The sequence below is a fragment of the Sturnira hondurensis genome, unplaced genomic scaffold (assembly GCF_014824575.4).
Source record: "Sturnira hondurensis isolate 20B ecotype Veracruz unplaced genomic scaffold, ASM1482457v3 Scaffold0015262, whole genome shotgun sequence".
Lineage (NCBI taxonomy): Eukaryota > Metazoa > Chordata > Mammalia > Chiroptera > Phyllostomidae > Sturnira > Sturnira hondurensis.
In genome coordinates, this window is record NW_028087893.1 from 110,279 (window position 1) to 125,905 (window position 15,627).

Consider the following 15,627-nt stretch of genomic DNA (forward strand, 5'->3'; position numbering starts at 1 on the left):
TGTGTGTGTGTGTGTACTGGGAAGAGATGGGATTGGCAGCAGGAAGAGAGAAAGGAAGAAGGGTAAATAGAGCTGAAATTCTTACATGCTTAAGAAGGGCGTTTTGCTCAACCCCCCAGACTTCGGGTTTCTAGGCTGGTACGACGGCCGCTCTGAGCCATCAGTGACTTCGGGTACTCATATACGGACCATCATACACTTACTCGGGTTGAGCTATTTAACTACTTATGCTCTAATTTTTACTCCTACAGAATATACTTTTTAACTTTTTATTCTCAGGGTTAAAAAACAACTCTTTCTTCACAATTACATGTTCATATATTGATGTATTATGTTTTCTTTAAAGATTTCATTTATTTATTTTTAGAGAGAAAAGGGAAGGGAAGGAGAGAGGGAGAGAAACATCAGTGTATGGTTACCTCTTGTGCGCTCCCCGCTGGGGGCCTGGCCTGCAACCCAGGCATGTGCCCTGGCTGGGAATCAAACCAGTGACCCCTTGGTTTACAGCCCGTGCTCAATCCACTGAGCTACACCAGCCAGGGCTGATATATTACTTTGTTACCCAGTTACCTACCATGTAAGTAAGTAAGAGATTTAAAATAGAAGCATTTATAGCATAAAATGACATAATGCAAGTATTTCCCTGACTTTGGTACCACCTCAAAGTAGAAATTCTTGGGTCATTCCTTATTACTTAAATGCCCACAGCTTACATATATCACCTCCAAGAGCTAGGGGAAAGATGCAAAAACTTTTCTTAGAAAATCCTTCTTTACAAGATTGGGGTAATTTTGAGCCACAAACTTTAAAATAAAGTCCTCTTCCTCTCCTCTGATGAATACTTCTAAACAATGAACGTGAACATGCATTTCACAAATCCCACCTGGACACGGCCTTACCTGCATCTCTTGACAAAAGGAAGCCAGTGGCCCAAAGAGAATCTGACATTGCTCGTCAGCGGTGTATGTCATCCCTGGCAACTTGGAGGGGACCATGACGGAGTTGACACTCTGGGGATTTGTCTGCAGCAGGCAGTTACTGGCCTTTGACCTGGTGATATGCAGATATGCGCAAAACTTTGAATTTAGTGTAAAAAGCCATCACTGGCATGCAACAGGAAATATTTCATAATATGAAAAATATGTTCTTACTTTATAAGCATTTTTATTTAATGTTATAGGAATTATTCCATATATGAGAATCATTTATTTATAATTCTTCAAGATGATCCTAATAGTAACAATAATAATCTTCAAGAGAACGGAACTTTTGGGTTTATAAAGGTCTTTCCTATGGATTAACTCAGCTAATCTACATAACTGTGAGGGGGCTTACCATTTTACCCATTTATAAGGTAAATCAAAATGTGAAGGTAAGTAATCAGAAATCAAATATGTGAAGGTAAGTAAAAAAAACAACTACATTCAGGGATTTAAAGAATCTATGGAAAGCGTTCTCTAGTGTGTATTCATCGCAAGAATATGTACTTGACATTATGGCACAATTTCCACTTAGGAGGTGACATTTAATTTTATCACAGTTCCGACTCGTGTGAAGGCAGCCAGACCACGTCGCACACGCTCCCCAGAAACGCATCAGGCGCACTGCCGGCTGCCGGCCCGGGGAGGCGCTGCGCTCGCAGGACAGGCGGGCGCTGCTGGCCACGCCGTCCCCACGGAGAGCGGGCAGAGAATTGTGTTTCAGGAAGCGCTGTGGTAATGTAATAAATGTTTTACTTTAGTACATTTTAGTATTCATTTAGCAGGCAAGTGGGCTTTCCAACCTAAATGGTGTGTAAAAATGAATGGGGTGTAGCTATGCCGTGAAAGTAGCTAGTTCGATGGGCGTGCGTCTCTTACTCAAGCAACTCTCTCTTTCTCACTCACTCCTCACACCAGCCGCTCCTTCTATGGCCAAAGGAACAACTAAGGAACACAGGCTTTAAAATGAAAAGTAAGACAATAATGCTTTGCATTGCTTTGTTCCAACCAGGCAGAAGCTAAGCGTTATGGCTGTCGAAGGTGGAAAGGAAGAGAATGGAGGACTATTTGCAATGCTGAAAATTACGCAGGAATGAAAGGAGAGCCAGAACTTAGAGGCGTCACAATGAAAAGGTGGAACTTTTGTCAAAGAGGCTCCTCGTGATGACAAGAGACGTGGTGAGTGGTGAGCAATGAGAATGGTCCTGCTGCGAAATTCTAGAGAGGCAGTTAGTCACTGTGATAGACTTTTTAAAGCCTTAACATTTTTCAACCTCACAAATCACCTTGCCCGAGTTTTAAATGTGCAGATGTGGAAGCTCAGAAGCAGATGGGTTACTATGGCCCAGTTCACACTGTGAGCCCATGGGAAAGTCCAAAATGGAACCCAGAGCCTCGATGCCCCACCGGGGGTCCTTTGGCTCAGCCATGCCACCCGCGCAGGCTGGCTGAGGAAGTGGGGGCACAAACACTCACGACCCAGCCACAGGAAGTGACCTCAGTACCTCAGAAATCTCTCCAAATCTTCCTTGCTACATCGGGACCAGGAAACGTCACCGAGATTTTGTCCTTTGATCCATTCACCAGACATGATATGAAGACCGTCGGCACAGGAGGGGTGGTCATTGTCGTGACTGATGCCCATGCTGATTCAAAACAGAGTTACAGTCTTAGTTATATCAGAAGACGGCTTTTAGCTTTTTATAACAGCAATTTAATAACAGCTGAATACTTAATGGGAGAGGAATCAGTTTTAAAGGTCAAAATAAAATGCGATTTCAGATTGCTTTATTTTAAACATTTTGTCGAGATGAAAGGTGAATATTTTATTTAGTGAAAAACATTTTCCAAGTCAACCTAGTAAACAATATGCGTAGTTTGCCTATATCAAAGTGGTCTACAGATAGAGTTTTCACCCAGTAGTATGTGAACCACATAGAAATGGCAAGTTTCTATTTGACCACATAATACTCTTGCTCTTGACTGTAGATTCTCTACTCATACATTAGGTCAAATACAAAACCACATTAAACTATTTTTTCCCCACATGCTTCATTGGACTGTCAACAGTCTTCCACTCATCAGATGACACAAACTGTCCCCAGGAAGCCTTCCCACTCATGGCCACCTTTACTGTTCTATCGCATCCTGAATCTGTTCAGTTGGAATGCCAGTCTAAAGACTGGACTTCAGATGCACTGAAAGTGTCGAATTGAGTCTGTCTAAAGACCACACTCACTGTTTTATCTTCCAAACCCCCTCTTGCCCGTGTCCTCTCGCTCTCCTCTCCTTCACCAGCCACCTGTTCAGCCACATCGAGGGTCTCCAGGTCGTCCCCTATCCCTCCTTTCCCAAAGGATCCCCCGGCCTCCTTCACACACTACAGGTCAGGAGCAGGTCCTGCCAATTCTACTTCCCCGACATTTCACTCAACTGTCACCTCTCCTCAACTCCTTTTGTTACTGTTGAAGGGAATGACCGAATATTTTGTTTTGACAACTCCTGTGGCCTTCTAACTGGGTTCTGTGCCTCCAGTCTTGACCAGCGTCATCCCTGCCCCTCCGCCCCTGCCCAGGGAGGTCTCCTGAAGACTCAACAGGACCACTGCCCCTCTGCTTTCCCATGGCCTGCAGGGCGCCTTCCAGCTCCTCCCCACAGTGGGTGCACAGCATCTTCGCCTTCTCCCCACCCCTCACAGTGCTTTCCTTCCAGCAACACCACGAAGCATTTTGAGTTTCCCAACTGTCACGTTGTTTCTCATCCTCTTGTAATCAATAGTTCCTTAGCATCTTCTATGTGTCACACATCACACCTTGAAAGTTGGAGCGGAACAGTTCTGTGACGTAGGAACAATTCTAACACCCACTTGGCTGGTGAGAAATAACCTCCCCAGGACCATGCAGTGTGAACGTGGAGAGTGGCAGCGCTGGAGTCGAGGTGGCTGGCCCCCCAGTCACGTGACTAACCAGCATGCACTTGACCTCTGTGAATTCCATACCAGCCCCTGCCCTGCCCAAAGCGCCTTCCCTTCAACATCTTCGCCAAGAGAAATGCTGTGCGATCTTCACAGAAATCACCCTCAGGAGCTTCACTAACTCCCACCACCCCCATGTGGACTATCTCTGCTTCCCACCATAGGAGCCTGCGAACAGCATTGTTGTGGTGTTTTCTACTATAAAGTAAAGTTATAAAGTAAAAAATATAATATATTTTTTACTTTATATTTTTACTTCTGTTTTTTTCCTGCCATTTCTTGAAGACAGGGACTTACTCACCTCTCTAAGGTCCTGACCCATTGGGATCATAGTCTACAAACCACACTTAAATGCCAAATCAAGTCACCAGGTAGAGTCGCTTCTACTTCAGAAAGAGACTTGTATGACCTCCTAGCAATTCTCCTAATCGGGCCATTACAGTAACTGTGAGTGAGGGTTAGTAACAAAGGAGCAGAAAGAGGGCAGTTTGGCCTCCTACATGCGACGTGTGAGAGGACGACAGGAGAGCCAGGCGCTCCCTGTCTCTCTGCCTAGTGACCTACACAACCAATAAAATAGTCCCTCCTAGTGAAGAGTCCCGAGGGGCAAGAATAACGTACTACACTTTAAAAGGCGAGTCAGAGAATGATTACAGAAGCTGCTAAGGAAAACCACAAGGCGACTGCATTTGCTCAGATAAAAATAAAACTTCTCAAGGCTATTGAACTACATTTTCATTAAGATAAATTAAAATTTTACATCAAAGTGATTACATTTAATATGTGTTTGAAAGAAGAAAATTACATAGAGGGGATTTATTAATGCTTAAGAGTAATAAGTAACAACTTCGCTGTGTCTGCTAGCTTTGAAGACTAGGAAAATTGTGGTCTAAATAAAACTATATATACTTCACTGAATACTATTTTTCACTTTTAGGGCTAGAAAAATTCAGCTATAAGATGAATCATGTTTATCTTTCCTCGTCTAATGAATGCCTTTAAATAGGGCCCATATGCACACACAGTAACAGAATGACTGACAGAAAGACTAGGAAGTCAGGTGTTTTCCACGCTTTGAAGATAAAGAGGAAAAATGAGAGATGGCATTAGAATGTACGGCCCGTTCAGTTTCTAGAAGCAGAACGGAAAACCCCAGAGTCAGAGAGAGATTTGAGCAGTGTATGTCCTTACTCAGGCGAACAGAGTCGACTTTAATCATAAAGAAATGAAGGTGCCTCGGTTTCCTCTTTCTTTAATATTTTATTTATTTATCTTTGGAGGGGAAGGGAAGGAGAGAGAAAGGAAACATCAATGTATGGTTGCTTCTCGTGCATCCCCGGCTGGGAACTGGCCCCTGCCGGGAATTGTCCTGCAACCCAAGCATGTGCCCTGACTGGGAATCGAACCGCGATTGTCTGGTTCACAGGCCCTTGCTCAATCCACTGAGCTACACCAGCCAGGGCGGTTTCCTCTTTCTTTTAAAATGCTTTCCTCACTGGCTGTCAGTCTGCACCTGCGGGGTGTGAAGTGCCTGCTTGATGCTGGAATACGGTAGCAACTCATACCTGTTCTTTCTATCAGAGAGTTTTCTCTTGTTTTAGTTTGTCAGAAAAAAATTGGAACATCATTAAAGGCAATCTGCTGTATTTGCTCACTTTGGTGGAAGTTGTGAACTTCAGGAAAACCGAGGATGTCATAATGGCAAGAATCTACTTTGTCCGGACCTTGAATTAGAATCAGAAGTTGTAAACAGGGCACAGTCTCCCGGGTAGAGGAAGGGGCCTTGTCCCTGAGCGCTGGGCTGTGCGGGGACGGGGGGGGTGGGGTGGGGTGGGGGGGGCAGCCAGCACTCGCCTCGCCTCCCACTGGGTCCCCGCAGCAGCACCGTCGCTGGGGGCCGCAGCCCCGTGGAACCTGCTCCCTCCGCCGGGTGCCCCCTTTCAAACCACACACACACGAACTCCGACTCTTGAAAGCCGCTCGGTCTCATTCAAAAATAATAAAACTCCCGAAATCATGTGTCCGGTTGAGAGAAGAAGAGGGATCGCCTCCAAGATTTAGCAATTTGGACACTTTCCCAAAGGAGCATAAGGCGATTTTCTAAATCGGGAAGATGACGACTTCTCATCCAGATGAGCACTTTCCCTTTGGGATCCTGATGCTCACGTACGAATTTAGCTACAGCCGCGGAGAGAGATCCGGCGACTCAAGCAACGTTTACCTTCAGTTAAGTTTTCCCGGAGCTGTTTCACTCGCGACGGAAAAGACCCTTCTGTGGGGACAGGCTCCCTGCCACGCATGGGCGACTGCCACCGATCGCCAGGGGGCCTGATGCCACAGACTTGAGACGAAACGGTGACTCGAAACGGTGACTCGTGAGCCTTCATCTGTCCCAGGCACCGTGTTAATCGCTCGCAGTGGCGACATCATTTGCTCCCCGCGGGATGCCCACAGTGTCCCCATTATCAGGACTTGAGCTTGCGGAGGAGGGAGGCAGTGGGGCTCCCCTCGAGGCCGTGACTCCGAGGGTCAGGCCCACAGGTCCCCACGCGCTCCGAGGGTCAGGCCCACAGGCCTCCGCACCCTGAGCCGCTGTGCTTCTCTTTCTGGTTCCAAACCCCCCACGGATGCAGGCGACTCGTTGTTTCCTGAGTAACTGCAGAGGTCTCCTCTGCGTGAGCAGGAACGCGCGTGTAGCCCCACGCCACGTGTGCGCGTGGAAAAGCGTCCTCGCAGTGAGACGTCAGCAGCGCCTCTCCTCTCGAGGTGCCGCTGAGCTACATTTTAATAACAATCCCAGTTTAGATTCATTTTGACAAAGAGCCTTGGGCAAATAAACTCTCCACTGCCATCGTGCATGGTTGTCAAGTCAACTGAAAAAATATTTTTATCTTATAAAACTTCTCAACTTGTTTAAAAGTGCCTGCCAGGAAGTTTTGTGATATCCCGCAGAGAAGCATTCGGATTTTGAAGACAGTCCCTTCTGGTGTTCAGAGAGTTACAGGAGAGAACATTTATGAATCCACTCGCATTTGGGGGAGAATTTTTAAAAAATCAGAATTTGTTAACAGCAGTATTTTAAAAGAGTATATTTTGTGTGTGCTGAACACATTAAACATTTATCATGATACATAATTTCCCACTAAGAGCCACATAATATACGAAAAAATCAATTAAAAGAGAAACAAACCATAACAATATTTACCTGGAAGTGGATTGTATTTCCCAAAATGACACTTAATTTCAGAAAATTCGGTGTCCATATCTGACCCGATGTCACCCCACTTTTGTGTGCTCATGGGAAAAAGCCTAATATTAAGACACACAAGATATCTTCAATATTTTTTATTTAAAAGCATTTCAATTATTTTAATTTGCACAAAACAATGAGATATGTGCCTTTGTGATCGTGCAAATCAAAAGGCAACGAGAAGCAAGTCAGCAACGAGGTAAAAAACTTGAGGTTAAGAAAAGAGTGGAGGTACAAAAAGATCCTTTTTGACTTTGCTGTGCTTTACATAACAGCGATTATCTCGCGATTCAACTAATGAACACTCGTTGGGAGCCCACTTTGTGCTGGGTGCTGCCCTGAAAGTGAGTAAGCTCCAGTTCCCACGCTCGAGAAGTTCATTACCTACTGAGGTAGGAACACCCCTCGCCCTCTTGCATCAAATACACACGCCTGGATCCTGTCACTTCCATCAGCCCTGAAACTGCACCCCCACCACACCCCCACCGCACCCCCACCCACATCTCTGGAAGTCAGCCCAGAACAGCGCAGTTTCTCCCCGCTTCTGAATTGCCCTAAGTCTCCCCCACTGACCTTCTGCCCTTGAACTCTTCCCCTTGGTTTAATGACTTGAGTTTCTTATAAATACACTAATACAAAAGAACTACTTCCCCAGGCAAAAATCTTTTAATATTCCCACAAGCAATGATTTTGAACACAGGAACGACGTGCCTCAGAATCAGAGGGCGTGATGATGTTGGTTAGTGAAAATGAGTGGATTCCTCGGCCCTATTCCAGCTGATGGCAAGAGAACATTTAGCAGTAAGGCCTGGGAAACTGCATTTGAATGCATTTTCTAGATAATTCTCACTTAAAATTCAGAGAGCCAATGAACTTGTTATCTTGTTTTTCAAGCGATCTCTTCTCTGACTCCAACCCGATTGTCAGGGTAACAGTTCACTCCAGCCCACCCTTTTATACCGGCCTTTCCTATCAGAACCCTTTCCCCAGTTCATCTGCATTTACAAATACAACTCAGTTGCAGGACCTTCTTCCTGTATAAAGGACTCCCCCAAAATTCTAGCACGTGGGTCTCACAATCCTTAACTCCTTGGCCCTTCAAATATATGGAATGTCGGATATCAGAACTCCCTCCTAGTTCTGTGAACTTTAAGTAATACGCTGGTACATGAACCACCACCACCTAGAATTTAAATGTTCAGAGAACAAGAATTGTCCTATTTTCTTTTTAATTCCTTGAATTGTTCAGTGCAATGCCTTGTTAAATAAATGCCCACAGATGTATATAGATGCGACCAAACATTCTGTAAATTTGACGGATAGTTGAAATTGCCGTGGTCGCTTACAGACTTGGAGAAACCACAGCCTGCAAAGTCCACTGACACTCCGCACCTGCAGGGCTGCTCGCCTCACTGAGAACACCCTTGTGCCAAGATGTGTCAGAGAAGTGCAAATGGAAGGATGGTTCTGGTGAGGCTCTCCGTTAGCTGGGTGGATTTTCCCCTCTCCTATGTTCCGCGTGACAACATCCAAGCCTGCATTTGGACAGGCTCTGGTGTGGGCGTGCAGCCACATCTGCATGGGCTGAGGTCCCATTATCATGATTAACTTGGACAGACTTCTCATTACTCTAATTGGTACCACTGTCCACATACAATACAATACAGAAGCAATGTTAGTGGGCTATAAGAGATAAGCCCACTTCCTGCCGATCCAATGGGATTCGGGAGAATGTGAAATCACTGCTTGGATGAACTGAGAGATGTACGGCCATGGGATGCTAAAAATCTCCTTTTACATTAAAGCGTTCATATATCATTATGATACGACTGACTACTATCCATTCACTCCGCCTTGGGTCAACCACGGCACCATGCGATGAGGGCATCACTGACCTACTAAGGAACCGTGAAGGAAAAACTTACCCAAATTTCAGGGATGAAGCAAATGAGTTCAGCAGGTTGACTTGCCTAGAGTTCACTCAGCGAGTAGCTGGCACAACATGCATTCGGGTCCAAGTCTGCAAGTCTCTGACGTGCTTTCTGTCTATCTGCCCACTGAGTAGTTCCTCACCTTAATCAAGGTGCATGGGTTAGAGGAAGACATTCATGACTTCTGCTCTGGGGAATTCTGAAGTGTACGATGTGGGGACAGGAAATTGACACGTGGCCATCACCAATTTTAGTGGGCAAAATAGCAATTGTAACAGAGTAACTGGGTTTGAACATTTTAAGGCGTTCTAGTGGTAAGTGCACATTGATTCTCGACTACTTACAGCAACCCATTATTTATTCACAGTTTCCCACCCCAGCAGCCTAGGTAAGGATTTATTTGACCTTTTCTTCATTTCTTGTTTGCTTCTCACTGTTTCTCCACTCTCCCTGTAGAATGTCTTCTTGTTCTTCTGGGAGATACACTGATACACATCAATGATAAATAAAAGGCACGTATTTTATTCTCTTCTAAGAAGGACTCCTCCAGCAATCTGAGACTAGCCAAATTTACGAATGACAGGGTTCCCCCTGGAGCACCTGCTGGCTTCTTATCGCAGTAGCAGAATTTTAGATTAAATAGTTGTATTGTTGAACTGCTGGATTTGGCCCGTCCAAGTCCATGACTTCAGGACTTGCATGAAATCGTCAGATATGACTGTAAGCAGACTTCAAAAGTAGACTCATCATAACTGACATATAACTTAACTACTTTATTTCCACATAATCTATTTTATACAGGAATTCAAAATGTCATGTGCCAAAAAGGAAATCTATTTGGCCATAGTGATGCTTATATAGTCATATTTTCTTTTACTTAGTCGAGGCAATTGCATTTTTAACCCAACTAATTCCTCTTCTCTGCTTCTAGAACTCAATTGCCTTCTACTCTGTGTCTCAAGATGACCATCCAACAGGTAAGTATTTTGTATAATAAATGCTTACTCATTCGTACAGCAAATGTCTGAGTGCCTGTGATGTACAACTCACTCAACTTTGTGCTATGGGGAAAATGTACTAGACAGAAACCCTACTTCTAGAGAGATTGCTATCCAGTAGGGAGCATGTGTGTGAAAATGTCGGTATAAATCAATACACACTAGAGATTACTTTGTCATATATGCTGCAAATACTTTCACTGAGTGTTGTAGTTTTATGATTGATATTTAATGCTGAGGTGTTATAGACTTCATACCTAGAATAATAGACATGCCCTATCAAAAGACTAAAAAAGAAAAAAGCCAACCAAACAAAACAAAATCTCAATGCACAAATCATTTTGGTGTGTTCTGATGTGATGCCTAAGGTACAGAATCAGATTCCTACTACTTTTGTGAGTGTGTAATCCACTTCCTCCCACTGATTGTAGACGCAGCTCCTGGTATACACTACACTTCCACGGCGTTTGCTGGTGTGAATGGAATTCTTCCATCACCCTGTCTGCATATTCAAGAACCAGAACAAACTGCTTTATCTACTGTGAAATGTAATAATATGTGATAGCGTTCACTCTCCCCTTCACGGTTTCTTCACTCTCCTCCTCAGGGTTTCTTTTTTCTTTTTTTAACAAGGAATTTCTTATGTTGATTTTTCCATATGGACTCTATAATCAGTGTGTCTAATAAAAAAAGAAATAAAAATTCTACTGGCATTTTTGGGCAGATCACATTACATTTATATATAGATAGCTGTCATTTTGTAATATTGACTGTTCCTATTCCAAACCAGGAAATGTCTTTCCATTTATTTAAACCACTTTTATGACTCTCTGTGTAGTTATAAATTCTTCTTTTTATAAGTTTTGTACATTCCTTTGTAAGTATATTCCTACATATTTTATCTTTTAAATTTTTATTTTATTTAATTTTTTTGCTATCTTTGATACACATTTTTTAATAGTCTGCAAGTGGTTGTTGCTTATGCATTGGAAAGCAAAAATTTTCATATAGTTTTGTAACAGGCCGATAAAAACTTTTATTGTCATAATAGGCATTTTTTAGATTGTCTTCAGCTTTCCAATTACACAAATAATGCTCATTTTGCTACTCCTTCCTAGTTTTATCTTCATTTGAAAATTATGAAATATTTTCATATGTGTCTTACATGGTCTAATGAAACTTAAGCACGAGAGGAAACATCACAGGAGGAAGGCACCGGAACGGGACCAGGTCTGAGATCCGTGTCAGACTTCTCTGCCACACCGCACTCCTCTGCCGTCCATAAAGGGGCACGGGGAAGTGTGCTGCTTCGGAAGTCATTTCAGTCCCGATGTGCTACCGACAGACTCACTTGTCTTCACTGAAAAGTGTTATCTGTGACCCGTCACTTTCTATTTTAACCAGAATTGATTTTTAGAAATGACGTGAAGACATAGGTATGTATTTCATTGTTATACTTGTGGAAAACCAAACACTTCACCACCGTTTCCTGAATAGGCAACTTTCTCTGCAGGCACGCAGTGACGTGGTGGGCAGACGTCACGTCTCCACGTGGACGCGGGCCTGTTTATGACTCTCTTTCACCCTTTGGTCTGTCTGTGTCCACAAATATGTAAAAATGTCTCAACTACTGTTGTTTCATGATAGGTCTTGATCTCTGTTAAAGCAAGATTCCCACATTATTCTCTCCACACCTTCCTCTGTCTTTGCTTCCAGCTTCATCTCTTCCTTCTCCAAGAATATTTTTGCTATTTTTAGCAACTAGCATCTCTATATAAATCTTGAAAATACTTTGCCAACTTACATAAGAGAGCTGTGATGGTATATTTATCGGAATTTCCAGGAACATCTAAATCATTTATGGCAAAATTGGCATCTATAAGATACTGCATGTATTCATAAACATGATATATTTTTATTGAAAAAGGTTTAATTTAATGCACTTCAGTAGGGGCATAGACTTTCCTGTATTTTGCTGGATTTATTCCTAACTATTTTGTATTTTCTATTGTTACAGTAAATAGTATTTTTTAAATGATATTTTGTATTTTTGTGTTGACATTGGATTTTTGTATATTTGTCTTATATCTAATAATAGTACTAAAGTCACCAATTAATTCCATACTCTTTTGTACATTCTATCATGTTTCTATGTAGGCCACCATATCACGTCATTTGCATATTCATATAGCTTTGTCTTCCATTTTCACCCGACACGTGTTGTTTTTTCTGTCATACTGTAGTTCTTGGGACTCTCAGTACACAGTAGATACAGATGTGGTGAGATCCTTGTTTATTTCTTAACTTTGTAGAGGAAATTTCTAATATTTCACCATTAAGAATGATGTTTCCCACAGATTTTGGTAAATATACTATCTATATTTTGGTATAACTCCTTATGTAATCAGGGACCACATTTTGAATAGTAAGATCATTTACAGAGCTGTTATTGAGAAAATCAAATTTAATGGTGAGAACTTTGTGACACACACTAAAGTAGACTCTCGACGTTAGATGGCTAGAGAGAGAGAAGAGCACAAACGAGAAGGAGGAAAATAGAAGACAACTGGACAGAAATCTGATTCCCTAATTTTAGAATGAAGAAGCACTTCTAATTGCAAAATGCTATGGAAGAAATACTAAAATAAGATACGAAATTTGAGTACTAAAAAAATCTGTAAGTCAAAAACACTCAAAAACAAGACTGAATTAACCAAGAGAAAATGTTAACAATATATGTTATCAAAAAGTACATCCTTAATACCAAACAAAAGAACTCCTGAAGAAAGAATCTCTGCTAGCTTCAGTTTCCTCACCTGTAGAAAGGTGATGACAACAACTTAGCTCAAGGTCGCCATGCGGCTGGGTTAGATATGAATACACAGTACTAGTGCACTCCCTGCTGATGAAAGAACGTATCATTATTTTTGCTTGATAGCCTTTAGCAACCTAAAAAATGTATTTTGGAGACTTAAAAAAATATTGTATAATTGTGCATTACAGAGTTAACCCCACAAGTTCAAGTGGCCCCAAACTTGCACGTTTCAAAGAGAGGTCAGGTCCTTGCTTGGCCCCTGGGAGGTAACCTTTCAGCCTGTGGAATATTCTGCCTGGTGAGAGCATCTTTGTTTACCTGGTCAGTTAATACTACAATGTGATTGGGGGTGGGAAGGAACCTGGGCAGGCCTGGCCTCTGAAGCGGACGAAGACTGAAGGTCTGCCTCGTGGGTGGTCAGCTATGCCCACGTGACCAAACTCGAGTTAAAACCCTGGATATCAATGCCTGGGTCAGCTTCTCGGGTTGGCGACCCTCTGTGCACATTTTCACATGCCATTGAAAGAACGAAGTACTGTGTGCACACCACCAGTGGGAAAGGGCGGGTAGAAGCTTGTGCCGTGTGTCTCCTGGACCCGGCTCTGTGCCTTTTCCTTTGTTGATTTTAATCTACATCTTATCACTATAATGAACCATTATCATGAGTAAAACAGCTCTGCCGAGTTTTGTGAGTCCTTTTAGCAAATCATGGACCTCAGAGTCATCTCAGGGACACTCTCCTCAAATACCATAATCCAACCACAATTAATATATTAATACTAAATTATGACTTAAAATCAAAGGAAAATCTCTTTCAACAACAAATTGCTGCTCACGCCCTGGCTGGTGTGGCTCAGTGGATTGAGTGCTGGCCTGTAAAGCAAAGGGTCGCCGGTTGGATTCCCAGTCAGGGCACAGGCCTGGGTTGCAGGCCAGGTCCCCAGTAGGGGGCACACAAGAGGCAACCACACATCGATGTTTTTTTCCCTCTCTTTCTCCTTCCCTTCCCCTCTGTCAAAAATAAATTAATTAAATAAAATCTTAAAAAAAACAAAAATTGCTGCTCACAAAGATCATATAAAACATATGAAATGTAGTGAATGTGTTACATCTGCTCTCAACAAATTCTGTCAAATTCATGAACAGTTACCTAAGCTATTTTTATTTATAAAAATAATATTACAGTGTTCATCACAGTGAATTGATGAAGGTTCTCATTTGTGTTTCATAATATAAAAAACACTCAATACCAATTAAGATATTCCATTCTCAAAATTTTTGGTTACAAGACAAATAATCACTCCTCTGACCTATGGTTTAAAAAGAAAAATAATTTGAAAAGGGATACTTAAAATGGTATAAATAATTTATTTCAACTGCCTTGCTAAGATTCTAAATTGTATTTCTAATATAATCACATGTAAGATTTTTAAACTGATAATTTCTGAAGAGAAAAATTTAATACATTTTTTGCTTAAGATTCTTAAGATTCTTTGAGATTTTTTTGTAACAGTAAAATAATTTTTTGTTCTATTCAATTACTCAAATTCTCATCCTTAAGGGTCATTTTTAATTACTTGGTGGCCCATATCAATTTTTCCCACATTGATTCTTTCAGCTATATGTGCCGTTGCTCTGGGAATTTCTAGAAATCAAATTCAAGGCAGCCAACAACTGTGAGTGTGATTATAAAGATATTCTTGAATTGACAAGTGTAAATGAAATCATTCTGCAGAATTATAGTGGAAGAAGCTATAAACAAAAAAGAAAATAAAAAAAGAAGGAAAAACAAACAATAAAATTTAATAGTTTTACTTCAATAGCTGACTCTTAATTATACTCTAATTAAAAGCTCTATATTTTTTCCCATTTTCTGATGAATGCCACAGGCATTTAGTAATCTGTTTTCTCTTCAAAAATAGATAAATAATAGATAGCTATTGTTCTTAAATATTCAACACTGGCAACTTTCTAAAAAAATGAGCTATGTTGGTTTGCATGTACCTAGGTTTCATACATATAATTATCTAACATCTTTGAAAACTTTCCTTACTTGAGAAGCTATGTATTTATGCTCATTTAAAAATTTTCCTCTTCCTACATACATCTTTCTTTCTATTTTTAAAATTCCTTTTAAATTAAATTTATCTGGGTGACATTGGTTAACAGGATTATATAGGTTTCGGGTGTACACTTCTCTGACACACGACACTTATGGGGCATCGTGTGTCAACCACCCAAAATGAAATCTTTTGTCACCATGTATTTGACCCCCTTTACACTCTACCCTCCCTGGTGGTCTAGCAGCTTGGATTCGGGGCTTTCAGCTACTTTTTTTTTCATTGTGCTCTATGTCTGATGCTGAATTTACACAGATGAACTCCATCCTCTTTGTTTGTTCTTTATAAAGATACCACAATTCTCAACGTTTGTGTCTGCCAATCTTTAGCATCGGAAAAAAACACTAGTCTCTGCTTTCAAGACGAATGCCGCTTACTACCAGTAAGAACTTTTAGCAACTAAGTAGCTCGGTGTACAACGCACCCCACGTCCTGGTCTTCATCCATCAGGCATTACACATACTTTTGGCACATCTCTGTTGACTTTGGGTACCGCTCTATAAAAGTCAAATAAAATAATATTTCACTACCATTTTAGCCATTCCAACCTGAGCGCCCG

At 41.8% G+C, this 15,627-nt stretch overlaps 1 protein-coding gene across 1 annotated transcript in view; it reads right to left on the bottom strand.

Annotated features, from left to right (window-relative positions):
• Nucleotides 1–15,627, bottom strand: part of ADAMTS19 (ADAM metallopeptidase with thrombospondin type 1 motif 19) — a 218,639-nt gene that overhangs the window by 95,053 nt on the left and 107,959 nt on the right. Inside the window, exons 9-10 of the mRNA XM_037064401.1 lie at nt 2,486–2,626; nt 900–1,050 (exon numbers count right to left, since the gene is read on the bottom strand). Of these exons, the coding sequence (XP_036920296.1) occupies nt 900–1,050; nt 2,486–2,626 (292 nt within the window). The remainder of the gene's footprint in view (nt 1–899; nt 1,051–2,485; nt 2,627–15,627) is intronic.